We start from the raw sequence: 21,853 nt of genomic DNA, 5'->3' as shown, positions 1-21,853 counted from the left end.
TAATGCTTTCATTGCCTTAAATGATATTTTAGTTAATACAACGATTTAATTCATTTGATCTGAGTGGAAATTTCATTATAATTATATATTTTCTTTACCAAATCATTATCCATCCGATTAAACAAATCCACGTCGTTCTGGTGGGTCCCGGTCTCCGGTCAAACTCTCTATCTACCAACTACTCACCGGCGCACACTTACACTTGCACACTCTCCTACTATAAATAGTACCTTTAAATCATTTCATTCCGGTCAACTTTGAAACCGTCGCCAGTTTCATTTTCCGATCACGTGACAATGGGAGACACGGGGAAAAGTGTATACAAGAACGCAAACGAGCCGATCGAAGCTCGAGTGAAAGATCTTATTAGTCGTATGAGTCTGAAAGAGAAGTTGGGTCAAATGACTCAGATCGAACGAGCTGTTGCTTCTCCTGACGTCATTAGAGATCTATGTATAGGTACTGTACTGAAAACGAGTGTCTGTTCATTCGGTTCGGTACATGTACCGGTATTATTGATAATAACAATAAAACCGAATGGTGCCCATAGAAAAAACATGAATACCGGTGGTTTTATTGGTACCGATATTATTGAAAATACTGAAAGTACCAATACCGAGAACATGAATAAAAAAAATACTAGTAGTCTAGTACAGGTACCGATACCGATTGTCTTTAATTAGTACCGTTACCAATGAAAATACCAAAACCAATGGTACCGATACAGAAAACATGAAAAAACATCTATACTGATTGTGTTTGATTGATACCGTTTTTGAAAATACCGAAACCGAAAACATGAATAAAAAACCAATACCGAATGGTGCCAACACTAAAAACTTAAAAAACCAATACCGGTTCCGGTACAATTGAAAATACCGAACAGTATCACTAAGGAAAATATGAAACACGGATACAGGTATCTGTACCGATTGTGTTCGATCGAATACATGTGTGCATATTTAATATCTAGTTGTTAGTTTCAGTGAATTGATTTCAATTTGTTTGCAGGAAGTGTATTGAGTGGTGGCGGAAGCAAGCCGTTTGACAAAGCGACGTCGTCGGATTGGGCGGACATGATCGACGGACTTCAAGCCGGCGCGCAGGAATCGCGGCTTGGTATTCCGATATTCTACGGCAGTGATGCTGTTCATGGCAATAATAATGTTTATGGTGCTACTGTTTTCCCTCACAATGTTGGCCTTGGAGCTACCAGGTTACAATTGCTATTTATACTTACAATGCCTTGTTCATGTTCATCCGTTGAGCATTTATCAGATAAACGGACAGTTCACAAACAGCTAACCAAAAGTCATTTGTTTTTCGTGTTCATTCATTAAGGAAATGAACGTATTTGTGATTGGTTCACGGACACAAATGAAGAACACAAATGAACACAAACAATGTTTTATTTGCTTTGGTTAACCAAGAATGGTCAGGATCAAGTTTTCGGTCCAACTACCAAGTTTGTGTTAGTGTTTTATCTAACATTCATATTCATATGATAACTTTAAATAAAAATTAATCACATAACAATCATATAAATTGTTTTATAGATTAATTTTGCTTAAGTTTGTATGATAAGATTAGAAATTAGAAAAGTAATTAAAAACATTTAATGAACAAACATACGCAAATTCACAAAAAGACATTAACAAACATAAACGAACACATTATCGAACGTTCACGAACACAATTGAAGTTATTGAACAGAATTTCTTGTTCATGTTCGTTCATTTTCTAAACGAACGAGCATAAACCAACTTCCCACTGAACCTTAAACGAAAGTACGTCGAATGTTCAGTTCATTTACAGCCCTAAATTTTAGCAGCTTAGTAACTTCGGGTTATGTAATTCGATTCAATGTATTGCAGAGATCCAGATCTGGTGGAGAGGATAGGTGCTGCAACTGCACTTGAAACTAGGGCTAGTGGCGTTCAATATGCGTTTGCTCCTTGTGTTGCTGTAAGTTCTTGGTGTTGCATTAAACCCAAAAATCCAAGCCAAAACAAAAAACCATGGTTTGGTTTTATGTTTTTTGTAAAAGCGGAACCAAATTTATAGATTTTAATTTTAAAAGTTTAATGCATACGTAACTCAAATATTTTAGCCCAACTGTATAATAATCAATCAGTTATTAATTAGGAGTGTGCATGGAACCGAAAAAACCAAACCAATATTACCAAACCAAAATAAAAACTGACGGTCTGTTCCATGATTTATGTGAAAACCGAACCGAACGATGCACACCCCGATATTAATTAACAAAATGATTTAGGCCTAAATTCATTATTTTGGAGTTTTTTTTTTCGGCCCAGAATTTTGAAGCTCAAATAACAAAACCGAAAAAACCAAAACTGAATTGAAACAAAAATAAAACCAAAAAACCATAACCATACGGTTTTCAAATACTAGAAACCGAAGTTTTGTTTTTTTGGTACAGTTTTAGCCCAAAATCGACCCAAACCGAACCGTTCAAACCCCTACAATCATCTAAACAATATATTTCTGTCTGTTCTTTCAACAACACTTATTTGGTGATTAATCTATCCGTTTTCACAAAATCGTGCAAGATAACAAAGATCTGTGTTGGTATCTGCAATTATTATCCATTAATGAACAAATTTGATATATGTTGAGACTTCTATTTCTTAGTTATGATACCTTCATTTGTAACAGTCATAATCATACAAATAAAATATACCATAACTTTACTGTTTAATGTTGGCAGGTATGCAGAGATCCTAGATGGGGAAGATGTTATGAAAGCTACAGTGAAGATACACAATTAGTTAGAAAGATGACATCATTAGTAACCGGCTTACAGGGAAAACCACCCGTTAACCACCAAAATGGATATCCATATGTAGCTGGAAGGTAAACAAAACATTACATTATGCAATAATTAAACTTTAGTATCATAACGAGTTAAAGACATTTTAATGATTATTTGATTCTAGGAACAATGTTATGGCATGTGCTAAACATTATGTTGGCGATGGAGGTACCGACAAAGGGACAAACGAAGGGAATACTATAGTCCCGTTTGATGAGTTGGAAAACATTCACATGTTACCTTATTTAGATTGCATTGCGAAGGGCGTTTGTACAGTTATGGTATCTTATTCTAGCTGGAATGGAACCAAAATGCATTCTCATGGTTATCTTATAACCGATATTCTTAAAGAAAAGTTGGGTTTTAAGGTTAGTGCCATATATTAATATGTCATTTATGTTCTTTTTAGACCTGGCAAAATCGGCGAGTTGGGTCAGAACAGGCCGGACCTTATCCAGCCATTTTACCAGTCTAGTTATGTTACTTCTAATTGGGCAAACAAGTAAAATAATGAAAGGATTAGATTAAAAAGAAGTGGGTCGTACAGAGTGAATTTTTTGCATAACATCGTCTAAATCATTTATTCAAAAATCATAACATAAAACTATTACTGAAATAATAAAGTCTGGTAACTGCGATTAACAAAATAATTACTGACAAAAAATGGATTTTTTGGATAGTGTTTTGGGTCAATTGACCCGTACCAAAGAATCACCCTTTTTGACAATTTGACCCGTTACCTGACTCACCTAGGATTGTAAACGAACTGAACGAACATGAACGGAGCATGTTCGTGTTCGTTCATTTACCTTTAACCGAACAAATGGTTGAACACGAATAACTAGATGAGCGGGGTTTTGTTGTTCATTCGATAACGTGGTCGTGTTCGTTTATGTTCCTTCGTAAACAGTATAAACAAGCTGGCCATGAATGTAAACAAATGATCATTACTGAGCTAAAACTAATTAAAAGTAAATGTGAACAACATCCTGAGCCTTAAAAGCAGACTAAATTGTAATGGACCTATTTTTTTTCTTTATGAATATACTAATGAGCATAAACGAACGAACTTAAACAATCGCAAAGTGACGAGTATAAACGAATGCAAACAACGAACATAAAGATTATAAATAAAGGAACATTAACGAACATAAATGAATGGACAAGACAAGTGAATATGTTCGTTCGTTTAATTAAATGAACAAAAACTTGTGTTCATGTTCTTTCACTTTTTAAATAAGCGAACATATACGAATTTCCCATCGAATGGTTCACTAAACTTTTGGTTCGTTTACAGGGTATTGTGATTACAGATTGGGAAGCACTTGATCGGTTCCATGATCCTTTTGGTTCAAACTACAGAAGTGCAGTTTTATCTGCAATTAATGCTGGGATAGACATGGTAGAGTAAATTATTGTTCTATACCCCCTCAAAATAAGAATATCTATACTTTACACCCCTCTAGCTTTATATATTTGAAACTTGCAGGTTATGGTTCCATTCAGATATCAATTGTTTTTGGAGGATTTAGAATACTTGGTAGAATCGGGAGAGGTATCAATGGCAAGAATTGATGATGCGGTTGAACGAATATTAAGAGTTAAATTTGCTGCTGGTCTTTTTGAATATCCAATGACGGATAGATCTTTGCTTGATATTGTTGGCAGTAAGTTACACTTGCAGATTAGTAATCTAGCATGTTTAATTCTATATTTACTTTTTTGTTTTAATAAATATGATCAAATCATTGTTGCAGCCGCACAGAGAATTAGCTCGTGAAGCGGTTCGAAAGTCGCTGGTTCTGTTGAAAAATGGGAAGGATCCAAACAAACCATTTTTACCGTTGAATAGGAATGTTAAAAAGGTTCTTGTTGCTGGTAAACATGCATATGATCTTGGTTACCAGTGTGGTGGTTGGACAGCCACGTGGGAAGGTACCAGTGGAAGAATCACGATTGGTAAGTCAATAGTGGTACCTTTAATATAATAAGACTGGGAAACCGGTCGGGTCGGGTTGTGTAGCAGGTCATAAGGGTTCAAGTCAAACAGGGTCAAAACATGTTTTTGGCCAAATTGGGTTTGGTTAAAATGGGCTGTTTAAAAATGACATCAATTTGGTTTGGACAAAATGGGTCAAGTGGGACTTTTAGAAAAGAAAAGGCATAAATATGGGTTCACGGATAGTGTTTTGGTTGCTACTGGTGAGGATGGCGGCCGTGGTGTCGGTATTTGACTAACTGACAATTTTATTTGACCAAAATGGACCCGCTGTATGATTTTAGAAGGACCCAAATGAACCCATATGCAAGTTTTTTTTAATTAAATCAACTAATTATGTGTAAATTTACGCGATCACAACTCATCAAAATATCTTTTCATATGTGAAAACTAAAAAAACAATGTTATAGGAACAACGATTCTCGATGCTGTAAAAGAAGCGATCGGTGACAATACAGAAGTAGTATACGAAGAAAACCCAACACTTAAAACCCTTTCCGAACATGAGTTCTCATATGCAATCGTAGCCGTTGGTGAAGCTCCATATGTTGAATCTGGCGGTGATAATTCAGAGCTAATAATTCCCTTTAATGGAAACGGGTTACTGAAACTCGTGGCACAAGAAATCCCGACTCTTGCGATTTTGATATCGGGCAGGCCATTGGTTTTGGAGCCATCGGTTTTAGAGACATTGGATGCATTAGTTGCTGCATGGTTGCCAGGAACAGAAGGAAATGGGATAACAGATGTTATTTTTGGAGATCATGAGTTTCATGGACGGCTTCCTGTTTCGTGGTTTAAATCCGTTGATCAGTTGCCTATGGATTCCAGTAAAAACTCGTATGATCCTTTGTTTCCTCTCGGGTTCGGTTTAAAATCTAAAGTTTGAACATGAGGTTGTTGATAATGAGGTTGTTTGCTCTTTTTCTTTTGTAAACAGTTGAACAGTCTCGTCTAATAAACACTTTTAATGTCGTGTCTTTAATGGGCTAACGTTTATAGAACGGTCTATAAACGTGTAGTGGAGACAATATGTGACGCCAAGGGGGTGCCACGTCATCTTTAGCCCCTTGAACACCATTACACAAGCGCTAAAGAGTAGCATCAAAGACCCATCCACCAAAGCTTTGACGGTGTGTGGATAACTCAAAACCAATTAATTAAACATTTTATTTATATTTTTAAAGGTTGGGTTAGCCTCACTGCCTACCTACGCGATAGTGATGTGACATTTTAACAATGGCGTGTAGTTAAAATCACTATAGTCTACACATAACCTTATGGGTTAATAATATTAAAGAGTTTAACTATTCTCTCTTTTTATAAAGTTATTTAAGACAATTGTAAAAGACAAATAATAAGCTCTTTAGTTGTTTTGTTGGGAACCCTAAGTCTTGTGTGATATTGATGGTAGCAAGACAATTGGCAAAACTTTCTCCAAAAGATGCTTAATTATATTTGGATTTCTTCATTGTTTCATTGACCAATTCAATGGAGGATAGCAAGCTTCAATGGTACCACTCTTCAATGATTTGTCTTCCCTAGTCCTAAAAGCAATCAATAATTCATTTGTAGAAAGTGCAAATTCAATTTATAAAATAAGTCTAAAATATAAAGTGAAAAGGCATGTACAAATGTGTCCACATCATATTTGAAAGTTTTCTATAACTTTTTTCTATTTATTAGCATGGTTAAACTATATATAAAGACTAAAAAAACAAATATGCGTATGCACTTATTTTAGTTTTTCAGTCTACTATTTTTTTTTCAAATAATGACTTATCAAACAATTACCGTACCGACAATGATTATTACAACTCGGTTGTTGCTAGTTATGTTATCTAATATTTGTCACTAAACCAGAATTTAAACTCTTATTACTTCAAACACAGTTTTACAAATACAAAAACAAAGAATAAAGAACATATATAATGGACGGAATACAAAATACCAATCAAAAGAATCAACAATCATAAGGTCGGAAGTCAACACTATGAAGATGATCATAAAAGTGAATCTGGAAAACTGATAAAACGATGATATACATTAGACCTAGATGATTATTTGAAGAGGATAAGATGATTAGATGATGTTGAATGACTTCGCCTTTCGCTCCTCTTCATTCTCTTGTATATATGAGGATGAATCCATCCAAGACACAATGGGCCCTGAGGCCAATTGTTAGCTTATGCCTATATTAACCCGAATCAGCAACAACCCTTTTAGGTCACGATCGATTAGATGGCTCATATCCATTATTCTCAATATAAAATGAAACACAAATACAAAACAAGTTAACCAAAAAATTCATGTATTTATATGATTATATGTTCGTTAATGAATTGGAAGTATACATGTATTTCAACAATATCAAATATCAACTTTTCAGCACAAATCTAAATCCTGAACTCCCCTTTGCTCATACAAAAAGCTTTGTTGCACTAAGGTAACATTTTGACATGGAGAATGATAGGGACACCACACAAGAGATCTAGGTAGATCTTAATGACCCACATTAAACACCATTAGACAAACTTTTATATTATTTTATTAAATTAAGCTAATTAATACCTCCTTTCAAGTATATTCCATTTTTTGATTTCCACATCATTCTGCCCAAAAAGAATAAGAATTTAACCATCAATAGTGAGGGAATTTATATAGCAAGTAGACTTGCCCAAGTGCAACATGTGTGGTGTTTGTCCAATTCCTTTTCATTATTTCAATATACTTATAGTGATTTGTATATTTACTTTTTCAAAATTCTTCCAAAATAAATTGGGAATAATTCATGCACTAAAGCACAAATCATATGTAAACAATCTCAATCTCAAGTACAAATATATAATAAGAAAACTCTTAGTGTAGCAAACTGTTGTGTGATTATCTAAGTAATTCTAAATGGTTGAATGATAAAGTGTTAAAAAGAATGACCCCTAACACATAAAAAAGATAAGCTTAGATCAATGAATCAAACTTTGTACATGGAAATCATGCTTAAGTCTAATCACTAAAGAAGTGCATCTATAAGTAGGGTCTTAAAAGATAACTACCAAGAGAAAGATCTTAACAAAGAAAAAAGGAAAAAGATAGAACATATTTGTGGCCCTCAAAGATAAGATGCTTCACGTGCAAGTGGAATTCAGATTCGGATTCAGCTTCCACTAACGAATAGTAGTCGTTACAAGATGTTAGCAAGTCAAGTTGGATGAAGAATCAAGCATCTTAAAAAACACATTGATTTTATATCAGACATAGAATCTTAGATATGATACCCCAGTAAAAACGACAATATAATGTAACCAAACAAATGGTTGTATATTACAACCAAATGAGTTTTTTTATTCTACATTTTTTTTTTCAAAATCATTATGCATTCAACCTAAGTCATGTTCGTACAAGTGAAGCAACACCATTATAATCGTCTCGAAAAAAGAATTTTTCATTCACATACATAGTTATTTTGATCCAACTACAACCATAGCAGGACCCACGATTTGGACATAAAATTTAACTTTCAAGTCATGATTAAAGACACTTTAATCTAGCAAGAAAGACTAATCCACCTTAAACCCAACTCAAGATACTTTATTATAAGGTGTTTGTTGTCGAAAACCTAACAAAAGACAACTAGCCACATGTAAAGAACATAGACTTACGTCGTTAATCCATTAGGAGTATCTGCATAGGAAAAATAAATATAAACCTACAAATACTATAGTTCAAATAGATTATCGTTATAACAAGAGGATAAAACTTGAATAGATAAAGTTGCGTTCGATGTTTATTAGATTTTTGTCCTTTTAACGTTTGTTCTAAAGCAAAATTCCAAAGAACATGATGATCATAAGGTGCTAAACAACTATAATATTCACATTATAGATAACACCAAAAGAGAAATAACAGAAACACCATGAAAAAACATCTAAAAAAGCTACTTAAATAAAAACCAAAAAGAAATCAACCATAATAAAAATCAACCATGATCAAAATGGTTCATCCTTGAGGGTAATGCATTGCTGGTTGCATCTGAAAAGACATGCTCTGAGGTGCACCATAAAACTCGTCACCGCCACCACCACCCGTTCTAAACCCTATATTACCTCTATATTGAGATGCCATGAAGACATTACCATTTGTTTGGTTAAATGTCGTCGCACCACCACCACCACCATCACCATCATTGGGCTGATTCCATTGAAATTTACATTGCTCCGGTGATGTTCTTTTATTCTTTGGCAAAGGGTTTTGACTTTCGTTGACATTGACCGTTGTTATGTCGTGAATACTTGCTCGTCTTTTATCTTTCCCACCCGAAAGCTGTCGAATGAAATACTTTTGAGCATGACTTGCAACTTGTGTTGGCGTTCTTGTTACAACATAGTTCCTTGATATATTCCTCCAATCTCCTTTTCCATACTTCTTTAGCCCCAAAAGAAACAATCTACAATCACAATCAAATTATTAAAAAGGGTAGTGACACAGCTTGTTGCTCGTTTGCCTTATGTTTGATGTAATCAATACTTTAATTTGTTTTTATTCATTCTTTGATCAAGAAATAGAATCGGAATTCGATAAAAGAGACTTACTTATGCTCTTCTTCTGTCCAAGGAACTCCCTTTTTCCTCTCGTGTTCAACCGGTCGACCCCCCACCACAGCCACCGGAGACATTGTCCCACCGCCACCATAGGGCGGCGATTTGCACCTATCAAACTCATAACCATCCCCCCATTCCAAAGTAAAAGGACAAGTATTACTATTACTATTATTATTATACCTATACTTTGGTGAAAACCCTGCTTCAATACTACTCACATCATCTTCCAATTCCTTATACTGTCGCCGCACATCCGCCACTGTCTTCCCTGGCACCATCTCCGCCACCCTCTGCCACCGATCAGGGGTGTCTTTATCAAACTTTGCCAATGCATTTTCAAACAATTTGTTCTCAACAGGGGTCCAAATTGTGCTCTTTATACCCCCCTCCACCATCCAATTTGTCGAATTCGAAACAATCCCTGTTTCCCACTTCATAAAACTTAATAATTGAACAAACCCAGATATAAAAATCAAATCTTTATGCTACCCACTTCATAAAACTTGATAATTGAACAAACCCAGATATAAAAATCAAATCTTTATGCTTTCCACTTCATAAAACTTGATAATTTAAAAAACCCAGATATAAAAATCAAATCTTTATGCTATCCACTTAATAAAACTTCAAAATTGAACAAACCCAGGCATAAAAATTAAATCTTTATGCTACCCACTTCATAAAACTTAATAACTGAACAAACCCAGAAATAAAAAGCAAATCTTTAATGAAAAATATGAACTTTGGAAACAAACCCACTTCAGAAAAGTTGAAAATATAACAAACCCAGAAATAAAAACCAAATCTTTAATGAAAAAGATGAAGCTTGAAAAACAGGGGAGTGGATGCAAGAGTGTTATATAAGCAGCATCCAACCACCTGAAGAAGAATCTTAAAAAGATCCACTTTTTTATTTTGAAATTAAAGAGAACTGTTTCCCCAAAATTGGATTGGTAAACATCAAACCCTAGTATACAGTGAACAGGATCTGACTTGATAACATGATTTCTAAAATTAGAAACCTCTAAATTGAGTTGAGTTGAGAAAGAAAGGGTTTATGGAATATTATGTGTGGAAAGAAATTGTAGGGGTTTTGATGGTGAAATTGAGGGATGATGAAATTGAGAATAATAATAACCAGTAGGAAATGAATCTAGAGATGAAAGAGATATGGAGAAGGTGGTGAATTATGATTGGTGGAGATGGTGCTGTGGGTACTGCAATATAAAAACAGGTAGCCACTATTTTAATCATTATTATAATTGTTATTTTACCTTTTGTTCATTTCTTAATCTTGCTGCTGTTAGTTTATGACTTTATGTAACTTTCATGTAAAACCAATGTTTTACTAAATTGAACTCAACTGGTGTCACGAAGGGATATCCTGTTAAGATGTCTTTTACAAATTGAAGGTTAGAGGTTTAAGGTTTCAATCATGTAAAATATATATATTTATTCTAAGAGATTTAAGAATCACTGTTAAAAGGTAATTAAATAGGTTGCTTATGATTTACTGGTTGCGGGTTAAATGAAATAAAAAAAACAAGTTCATCTAATGCTCATGTAAATATAGAAAAAGAAAATTTTTAATGTTTTTTTCTTCTAATTTTCCTTTCAAAATGGACGATTTGCAGATAATAAAATACTCTTATAATTAGTGAGTCTGTTTCATGGATCAGGTAAGAAAAACTAAGAAGTGGGTATAAATTGTTTACTTCTATGTTTAGATTAATTTAAGTTTCATGTTTACTTTTACACTTAAAAAAACCACTTTACATCTCCCTATTATATTCCATCCTTCTTTATGTGTGTTTACACTTTCTTATAAATGAAATTGCATAGATAATATCCTATTCATTAGGGGTGAGCAAAAAACGGTTCGGAACCGATAGAACTGAGGAACCGGAACAGAACCGGTTCCTCAGAACCGCTAATGTGTGTACCGGTCCGGTTCTCGGTTCTCAGAATTTGCCTTAAACGGTTCCCGGTTCGGTTCCATGTAAAACCGGCGGTTCTAGACTTGGAACCGAAAAACCGGAATATTCAAAACGTTTTAAATAAATTTACCAATCTCCATTTTATATAGAGTAATTTATTAACCGGCATCCATTCAATTATTTTCAATTCAAATCTTTTTTCTTAACGTTCAAGAACTAGCAAACATGATCAATTTTGATTGAAGTTGTCAAGGTAATTTAATATAAAATGATATGATCTTCCATTAATCTATCGTTGATAATGATTTATTTAACTTCAACACTTAGGTTTTAATAAAAAATATAACGGATGTTCATGTTATAATCTAAATTAGTTTTACCATGAAAGGAAACATACAATTGTATAAACTTATTTTGCAATTTGCAAAGTTTTCATAACTCATTTGATAAATAAATGATCAAACCGGCTATAGCCAGAACCGATTAGCGAGAACCGGCTTTAGTGATTCAGGAACCGAACCGGTTTACTATAATAGGTTCCGGTTTCAGTTCTATTTTTCACTCATTTTCGGTTCTGATTCGGTTCTCGCGGTTCTGAACCGTTGCACAGTCCTACTATTCATAGAAAAATTTAAAGTTGCAAACTTATTCTCATTTCTATAAGTTTTATGCTTCCGTCATTAGTATGAAAATAAGGGATTAAGGGGATTTTCGTTGTATCAAAGAGTAACGATAAAATTATCTATTTAATTAAATATATATTATTTTAATTGGTTTTAGTTTATTTAATAAATAAACTATGTTTTTTATTTGATTTTTAAGTAATAAATAATTTTAAAATTTCTTTTATTTCAATAGAAATGTCGGGAGTACAAAAGTTAAGACTATAAATTTATAATATTATCAAGTGTGCATATAAAATACAAGTGACATACATATAAGGAAAGAAGGCATAATAACACATATTCTAGTCAATGAGGCTTCAGTATAATATATGCATACATATCCACATTATCTTTTATCGAAGAAAGAACAGAACGATTAGGGAATCTAAACAATAATAAACATGTTAATATTTTAAAATAAGTTATGTAATTCTGAAATATATTAGAAACTTATACAAATTACAAATTATTTTAATATTTTATTAACAAAATAAACCTTTAATAAATTTGAGAAAACCACTTAAAAGAATCAAACACTAGTGTATGCAATAGATACACTAAAATGATAATTATTGAAAGATTCCTCTCTGATATATGTTGTAACTTTAAATCGTGTGTATTATTTGCTGTAACTTACAAAAATACATGTTTTATATATGTAAAAGAAAATAAAGGTTCCCTCTAGTTTATTAGCGTAATTTTTGTTTTATAGTTTCTCATTATCCAATATATTAGCGTAATTTTGTTTATGCGTGTTTTGCATTTCATGTATCGTGGTTTGCTAGTTTCCGGATTTAAACATAAAGTAGAATCAAGTTCAAACCTCGGAGTTGAATATTAGACACTTAGACTTTGTGACATCGGCAAAATGCACCGTACAATTCATGAATGTGAAATATGATTATCAGGTTATACAGTCAAATAAAAAACTAAAAGTGAGACCTTACTCTATATATAATTCCACAAGGTAAGGTAATTAGGACTTTACGGTGTATTTTAAGAATCGTTGAAATTTTGTTTAGTAGCTCAAAATCTTGATTTCTAAGTTTTGTACTTACGAATATTGAAGATATGTTGACCTTCACCGTTTGACAATGAAAATAAATTTATGAGATAACTTGTTGAGTTTTAATTACAGTTTATGAAATCATACCTTTTTAATTAAATTTTGATTTCACACTAACCAGTACTTCAGTTTTGGATTATCATGACACGTCTATTAAACTAGAGTTTTTAATAAATAAAAAAAGTCAAAACACACCGTACCAAATATGACCAATTCTTGGCATGCAAATTCGAATTGAATATAAGAATATGCCTTGAACTTGTATTTCACTATTTTCATTTTTTACACCACGCGTCCATTTATTGCGTTTTGGACGCCCACAAAGCATAGATTCAACAAAATTGCCTAGCTACATACCTTCCATAGAACATAGAATTTATTCTAAAGTGAAATTTGATATCTACTTATCTACTATCTAGTCCCTTTTAACGTCAAATTAACGTACGCTCGAATACTCTTATAAACCATCTATATCTGCTCATTACACGATTTGAACTCTCGACTTCTATGATAGAGGAGAGACGTCAATTACACCTATAGTCTTAATATCGTGTGCATGTTTCTTTTCATTTTATAAATTACAAATTAAATTATCAGATGCTTGAAACTATAATACGTATCGCTAACAAACGCTAAAGAAAATCAAGTTAAATAGCACTTTTAACTTGTACTTAACAAAAATAATATAAGCCCTCAACTCCTATCATGCCTCCATGCTACTGATCCATCTCCCATTCGGTTAAACAACGGACCTTTAATGGTGGAATCATCCATCGGTTACACAAAAGAATGCTGTTTCCTAAAATTTTAATTTTTTGAAGAAAACCAGACAACAACATACTATGTGTGGTGGTGTTTTTGGTTGCATAACGAGCTGTTTGTTTATTTATGTGACATGGCATTTCAACAACTTTGAAATAGTTACCCTACGTGGTTGCTAGAACATTAGCATTTACCGTTTTTATCATCCATCATTATTTTACAAATCATAGCATACATGATCGTAGATGCTGTCAAAATAGATACGATTTTATACACTTGTTATCTTTCATGTCCCGAGATAAATTCACATATCACTAACCACTTACATGTCCCACATCATTATTCCAACATACGACCCCATTGTAGCCTCGTACATAAAAAGGATACTTACCACTAACGCAAATGTATCACTTCGTATAATCAAGTGAACATTCAAAAACTTTCCACTTTACCAAAAGAAATGTGTTATTTTCTTTATTGCTCCACCTAAAAGTCTTTTATCACTAAACTCCAAACACACACCTATATATAGCAGTGAATCTTAAAGAGATGCATTATCATTTTTAGATTCAAAGCATTAAGTCATGTTACATGAACATCTCTATGAGTTATTCGTTGTCGTCTATTTGTTAATGCTTCTTTTACCTCAACATCATAATTAAACCTATAATAGTAGATATTGCCTTTGTGTTCTTGACTTATTTTTGATGAATGGGGATGTAGTTAGGTTTTAAACTTTTAATATATACATACAAGATAGTTTTAATTTGATTTTATTTACTGATGTAACAATTTGATTCACACATGTTTAAGTTCTTGATTGTCCATTAATGCAAAAGTGTAACTAATAAGAAATTAAAGAATTGTATATGTCTCCCTCTAAACTTAAACAATTGCATATTTTCCTAAAATACAAGTTTTTAATGCATAACTTATAATGCTCTTCAAGCATGGTTTAGGAAAATAGTAAATAACCCAAGGTTAAGTTAGCTATATTCAAACTCAACTTCATTCATTTACATCCTAATGCTCACACATGGCCTCGCATATGCTGTCTTATTTTCTGGGTCACAAATCTTTTTTGTTTGTATTAATAAAGATTTGTAATGTAGAAGAGTATTAAGTTATTGTAAATTTGTAATTTGTCTTCTGGTTCAATGGCATGGAGTGATAGTTAAGACTTTGTATCTATAGGTCTCTGGTTTGAAACCTGACTTAAGGTGGGTCTTCTTAATTCTCATAGTGGTTGGTTTCTTTCTTGATGATGTTTCGTATGAGTCAAGCTTTAATTGTCAAAATCAGTATGGACGGTTAATATACCATCTCAGAAAGACTTGGATATTAGGGGTAGTTAGTTTTTTTTTTAAAGTATTATGTTCTTAGTCTTACTCTTTTGAATATTTTATTGCAGCTAAACATACATTCTCACGCAAATACATAAACTATTTGTGATTGCAGTTTGGATTAAAGTAAATAAAACGGTCATTTTCTAATCAACATCAACATTTTATAAGCTATAAGTGTTTTTTTATAAAGTTAGGAGGAGCTATCAGTAGATTCTCAGCCTCGTCAATGGGATTCGACACGATTTTAATCTTTTCTTTTAAAAGAATTATATGACCAATTCACTTTATTATGTATATGTGGTGCCTAGCTTATTATTATCATTATTATTGAATCACTTATGTAATTCTTTTGATAACCTTGTTACTGTGTTAGTCTATTGTTTATTTGTTTAATATAATGTTTCTAAAAAAGACTTGGTTATTAAAATAGGTATTATATTTATATGCTTTGAGTCTTACCTATTGTTCAAGCTATTAAGTATTAACCGTTTATGTGTATCATAGACGCGTTTTTATACATCGGTGATGTGACATCATCTCTGGGTTCGTAGGCAGATCTAGTATAGCTTGAGGGTAGGCCGTGCTACCCTTTAACTTTTTTGACAAAGTATAGTTTAGTTCAATTTTTATGTATCGGCTAATCATAAATAAAAGAAAATTAATTTGCGTTAATCCTTAACTTTTCTTCTATATCCGTCGGTTGTTATCAGTCTCTTTGTGTGCTCTAAGAAAATTTTGGACAACTTATTGTTTGATTTCATAGGAAATGGATGTGACGACTTTATAATTATTTATTCGGTTATTATGATTCTTGTGTAGTGTGGCAACATCTCATCTCATTTTTATTTTATAGATTTGGATTGGCAACTCATGAACTTCGGGGATAAGTTTGTTTAATTATTTGGTCAATTTATTGAATAACGTGTTTCACATATATTTGAACTCGTTGGACATGTGCCTATTTTTCCTGACCAGTTACTTTGTTTTGTTGGTCACATTTAAGACTAAACTTCGATATACAATAAAATAAGCTATACTTGTTAGTGAATGTATACGTTTTTACATTTTTATTTCATCTACTTTTGCATCTTATGATTGTTGTATCATTCTACATGTTTCCTAATAAACTGGCCCAATCATGCTTTGTGACAAGTAGTCTGGTTCACATAGGAAAGTGAGCAATGGGTAGACGATAGTGTTGCATGATATTTTCATGTTTTTGTCTCTCTGACCCTTTTTCTATTAATTATATGTTTGTTCACCATTTTCTGTTATTGATAGCTTAATATCAGGGCCGGCTCCGAAATAACGAATTTTTTTTTGGGCCAAAGGCGAAAAGGAGCATTTTTTGGATTTAAATAATTTAATTTGAAATGGGCTTACTTAGTTATGATTTGAGTTGTGTAAAAAAATAAATATAAAAATGTTTCAACTAAGACTAGAATCCACAACCTCTTGATTTGATGTCATACATCTTTGCCACTAGACCAAGTTAGTGGTTATGAAATTATGTTGAAACATTGATTATACATAATTTTTTTTTCATAAAAACACACACACACACACACACACACATATATATATATATATATATTTTCGGGCCTAGCGGGGTGTCGGGCCTGTGGCCGTCGACTACCCAGCAACACCCCTAGGCCGGCCTTGCTTAATATGACACTATATGTTTTATAGGAGAAACACTATGTTTATATCAAACCTTTTTAGGTATGTAGATGGTTATTGGAGTTAATTGTCTCTCTGAAAACAACCTCTTTGGAGTCTCCAGCAGGGCCGGCCATAAGGTGTGGCCGGGTGGTCGACGGCCACAGGCCCGACAACTATAGGCCCGAATTTTTTTTGTAAGTTATATATTTTTTTATTTAAACAATATGTATATTTAGTGTTTGAACTCAATTACTCCGTATATGATAATTACCTTGGTCTAGTGACAAAGGGTTATTACTCCTAACCCAAAGGTTGTGTGTCTACTCTCATTTGAGACATCTTTAATCCTATTTTTATACAAATGTTTTTTACACAACTCAATTATAACCAAATAAACTCATATAAAAATGAAATTGTTTTAAACCTAACGAAATACTACTTTTACTTAAGGCCCAAAAAAAATTTTGTTTTCTGTCCAAATTTTTTTTAACTTTCTCAGAGCCGGCCCTGGTATCCAGAATAAATGTATCGTTTGCCTACATTGTATTATCTTTAGACTCCATCGATAGCTTGATTTTTGATAAAATTCTAATGAGTATTTTTGTTGTTGGATGTTACAAGATTTGACTCATACTTTATGTGAAAGTGTGAACCTATAATATTTTCTTATTTATCTCCTTATGAACATAATATATTTCATCTTTAGATACATATATCATGTAAATGTGACGTCTCATCCTTTTGAATGAAGTGTTAAAACTTAAAATTAAAAAGAGCACTATAGTATCATCAAATTCACACTTGTACTATTTTCTCACAAGAAGAAGATAACAAAGATTAAGAAACATCTATTTAAGGAAATAAAAAGTGTACAACACATAGAATAACGGTGCGTTTTAATTATTAGAACACTCTTGATATGTTTATGTTGTTTTAACAAGGATACTGCTTACCAAGGATTGACTCTACGTCTCTAACCCGTTATAAACAACACATCAACCCGTGGATAGTTAAATGATCGACATTAGGTGTATTCATCTAAGATGTAATAAAATAACCAAATGAGTTTGTTTCACCCATTGCTACAATAGTACAATGTTTTCATAATCTAGTTAAGTCCTAGCTAGTCTATCTTTTCAAAACTAAAATATTCTGAAAAACATAGGTATTGTTAGGATATTTTCAAAAGAAACCAATTTTAATTTTCATATACTAGATTACTATGTAATCACATTAAGTTGAAATTATTAATGTATTTTTCAATCTTCAACAAGTTTACACTTAAACTTTATTTCTAATATACCGGATTATTATGTATTTATGTAATTACGTTAACTCAAAATTCTTAATGTATATATTTTATTTAATTAATCTTAAATAGCCTCACATTTTCTACTACCTTGCAAGTTGCAAATAGCACACATTTTGTAATATTAAATTACTACACGATCAAGGATCAACAATCAACCAAGGCACCAAGCAAACTCCATACCGACATGGTTCCAACAACGGAAAATACGAAAATACAAATAAAGGAGGCTTACATCATCATGTGCATAATCATTTGTATTTTGAAGACTGAAAAACAAACTAGACAAATAGTTTAATTTCAAAATATTAAAATAACAAAATGATTAAAAGTATAATATAATTAAAGGAGAAGTAGTTCCATCAACCAATCATATTGCAACCCCCCAAAAGTAGTTGGGCCTTTCCCCTAATTAATTAGGGCACCTCTTTCTTCATACCTAAATTCTCATCAATATTTTTGGCTTTTTTCCAACATAAATAATTAAATAAATTTATTTCAAACCTTATGTAAGTGTGCACTAGTTAGATTATATCTGAAAATGATGTTTCATCTTACTTTTAAGTTAGTTTTACATATGGTTTAGAAAGTCAGACTTATTAATTTTATATAATTGGTTCAAAAGTCAATCAAACCATTAGTTTGACTTGCCTGGTTAAACAAGCCCATCAATAAATTGATGGTTTTCGGTCATATGTTATAGTAACTAAAATACTCGTGGTTTTGGAGGAAGGAAAGGGGGGGGGGGGGGGGGGGGGGAGAGAGAGAGTTGTCGGGTTGGGTTAAAGGAGGGAGCCAAACACGGGGTTGAACCTATGGAATCTCAGCCAGTCACTAATTTAATATTTTTTTTACTTTTGTTTAATTTTTAATTAAACTACAAAGTGATAGTTCAATGGTGGATCGGTTAAGCCGCATTGTCTATGTGACAGTGATGTAATAATACTCTTGAGTTAAACCACAACATATGGACTTAGATATGTAAGCTCTAAACGTCACATACAAGAATAATTATCCATCTTTAGACATGTCGATGAGTTCATTGGTTAATTTAGAAAACATTAATTAAAAACAAGAGAAAACAATATTAAAAAAGAAGCTATTCTTTCTCCAATCTCCATCATTTTTTTTTGTGGGGGGGGGGGGGCTTTTTTAGGTTTACTTTAACTTAGAATTGATTTATAACTTTAACAAAACTTTTAGATTGATCCAAACAGTAAATTAGAAACACTAATTCAGTATTTAACTTATTTGTGTGATTAGATGTTGCATTAAAAATTTGAAACTTTAATTATGATAAATTATGATAAAATGCCAAAATTGTTGTATTAATTTGGCCACCCCCGAAGTAAAGGTGACCCTTGATGGACGAAAGGGGTAAGGTCTGTATTTTTTTCTTTCCCGAAAAGTAATAAAATAATAAAATGAATTAAAATAATAAACAAAAGTATATCAATATTTATAGCTGGAAAATGAAGGGGGTACTGCTCGTGCTCCATCATTGTTTATTATTTAATTAAATAATATACAAAGTTAATGAGTTGTATATTTAAATAGTTTTCCTACCCTATGAAATACTGATATGAAATACTGATATGAGGTGCGAAAATTGAACTCTTATTGAAGTACACGTTTGATTATATAATTTATACTAATGATTAACGTTGAATATATTGAAATTATCAATTCACATTGTTGTAATATTTTATTTTTGTATTCGTTATTATTATCACTAATGTCTATTTCTAATTATCTATTAAGTATTATGAATATTGGTATTATTGTCACCTTTTTATCCGCTGTTTTCTTTGTTGTCCAGGTCTATTATTGATCTTTTGTGGTTCTTTTATACAATTTCCCACATATAGTTTTCGAGTTGGGTGTCAATCTTGAAACATTTATATTCCTTGTAGCATAGGTAGGTTTGTCTAAATCTTATCATTCCCAAACTCTGCTAATAGTTTTGCTATTATTGAAATTTTTGCTCGCTTCGATTGATTGATAATATTGTTGATTTAATAAGCCAATATAAAAAGAACGAGATTTTAAACAACATATCTTTACAAAAAAACTGATGTAATGCATAGAGTTTATCAACATATGCAAAAAAAGTTTTATTTCCAAGACAACTTTTAAAGCATTGTTATTATATAGTTGATATTTGACATGCATAAATTACCGTCGATTTCAAATGTTGATGTTCCAAATTGGTCATCAAATGCCAAAGCCCAAAACTAACGAGCTAAAGCTAATGGGTCTATTCTAATAAGTTTGGACCTACATTAGTCTGATCAATGCTAAGATTTAATACATAAATCAACAATATTGTAAATTTGTAAATATATGTCTAGTAATCACATGGGTTTAGTCAATTCTTAACCACCTTTTCAAGGGGCGTTCAAGGTTCTTTTTTTTTTCTTCGTCGGTCACATTGTCAATGATACGATTGATTCGAGATAACTAATCTCGAGAAAAAACAGATAAGTAGAATAGCTTTTAAACCAAGATTTCTGAATAGTTTCGAAAATAAAAGTCACGATATTTAAGGAAAAAAAAAAAAACAACTTCCGTGAAGAACTTATGCCACGTGGATGAGGAAATGGAATATGAAATGGGATAATGCAATGGAACACGTGCATTGCTGAGTGGGTGTTCTTGACTCAGTCTTCACTCTGACAAACGACCCATACAAGTCGGGTCTTTGTGGGTTGGGTATGTATTACGTGTAAGCCAACAAGTTATTAGCACATTAAGTTAAAAGTAAAGCATTACGGTCTAGTAACATGGACAAGTCAACTTTATGGTTTGTCATAGAGTTGAAAGACGCAATGTTTGTTGTATCCAAAGATTTATCTTACCCAAATATTCACGGATTCACGGACTAGAAGAACTGAACCTAGTCGATATTCTTTGACATAGAGGTAACAATCAAGATGTAGTGAACAAAATCAGAATGATCTTATTCGGAAACATGGTTGCATATGATTTCTTTGTTTTCTCTCATATTTACTTAGGCATTGCGACTTATTAAATCTTTGTTCATACATTTGTATTCCAAATTTTTGAAAACGTTATTGTTGAACTACAATCATTATAAATATAAAAAGGCCTTTTTATGGCTTTATGGAGTGGGTTTATTTGGTCTATATGATTGGTGGGCCAAACACCCACAGGCCCATGGTGTGAAACTACGTGTTAAATACTTAAATTTTGTAGATGCAGTTAGAGGTGTACAAAACTAGTTTTAAACCCAAACCGAACCGGTTTGGTCAATGGCTTGTCAAAACCGGTTTGACTCAAACCGGTTCGGTTAATAAACCGGTTTAGAAGCAAGATAGGCAAGCCTGGTCACGTCGGTTCGGTTTATAAACCGGGTTTCCTCAAACCGGTTCGGTTTTAAAACCGTTTTGGTAGATCTTAAGGGGAACCGGCCCTGAAACTGGCGGTTTGGGTCGGTTTGGGTGAAACTGGTTTTTTTGTACACCTCTAGATGTAGTCATGTACATCACACCACGGTGTGATACTTTGGAGCCGGGGGTCTCTTTGAAAGCAGCCTCTTTATCCTAATGGATAGAGAAAATGTCTACCTACATTTACACCTTCCCGTCCATAGCCGCACGCCAAACTAGGAGTAAGCTAGTTAATGGAGTAATTTCACGTCTAAGACATGAAT

The 21,853-nt window shown here is 32.7% G+C and overlaps 1 protein-coding gene and 1 pseudogene across 2 annotated transcripts; one reads left to right on the top strand and one right to left on the bottom strand.

The window, feature by feature from the left end:
* Positions 1 to 254: 254 nt before the first annotated feature.
* On the top strand, positions 255 to 5,817 carry LOC143595184 (uncharacterized; annotated as a pseudogene). Its single transcript, XR_013146479.1, has 9 exons — positions 255 to 422; positions 987 to 1,216; positions 1,875 to 1,965; positions 2,732 to 2,877; positions 2,961 to 3,204; positions 4,134 to 4,238; positions 4,326 to 4,516; positions 4,602 to 4,795; positions 5,246 to 5,817. The product of XR_013146479.1 is annotated as an uncharacterized LOC143595184 (transcript).
* Positions 5,818 to 8,592: 2,775 nt separating this feature from the next.
* On the bottom strand, positions 8,593 to 10,538 carry LOC143595183 (transcription factor DIVARICATA-like). Its single transcript, XM_077074287.1, has 2 exons — positions 9,425 to 10,538; positions 8,593 to 9,279 (listed from the first exon to the last, which is right to left on the bottom strand). Exons 1-2 carry the CDS (start codon positions 9,868 to 9,870, stop codon positions 8,832 to 8,834), a joined length of 894 nt encoding a protein of 297 aa, XP_076930402.1. The 5' UTR covers positions 9,871 to 10,538; the 3' UTR covers positions 8,593 to 8,831.
* Between the last annotated feature and the right edge of the window lie 11,315 nt (positions 10,539 to 21,853).

Source organism: Bidens hawaiensis, unplaced genomic scaffold (genome assembly GCF_021521415.1).
Source record: "Bidens hawaiensis isolate Kalapana, Puna unplaced genomic scaffold, B.hawaiensis_p1.1 tig00044779_1, whole genome shotgun sequence".
In the NCBI taxonomy this organism is placed as follows: domain Eukaryota; kingdom Viridiplantae; phylum Streptophyta; class Magnoliopsida; order Asterales; family Asteraceae; genus Bidens; species Bidens hawaiensis.
Note: the sequence above shows the minus strand (reverse complement) of the source record. Positions and strands in the feature narration are given on the sequence as shown.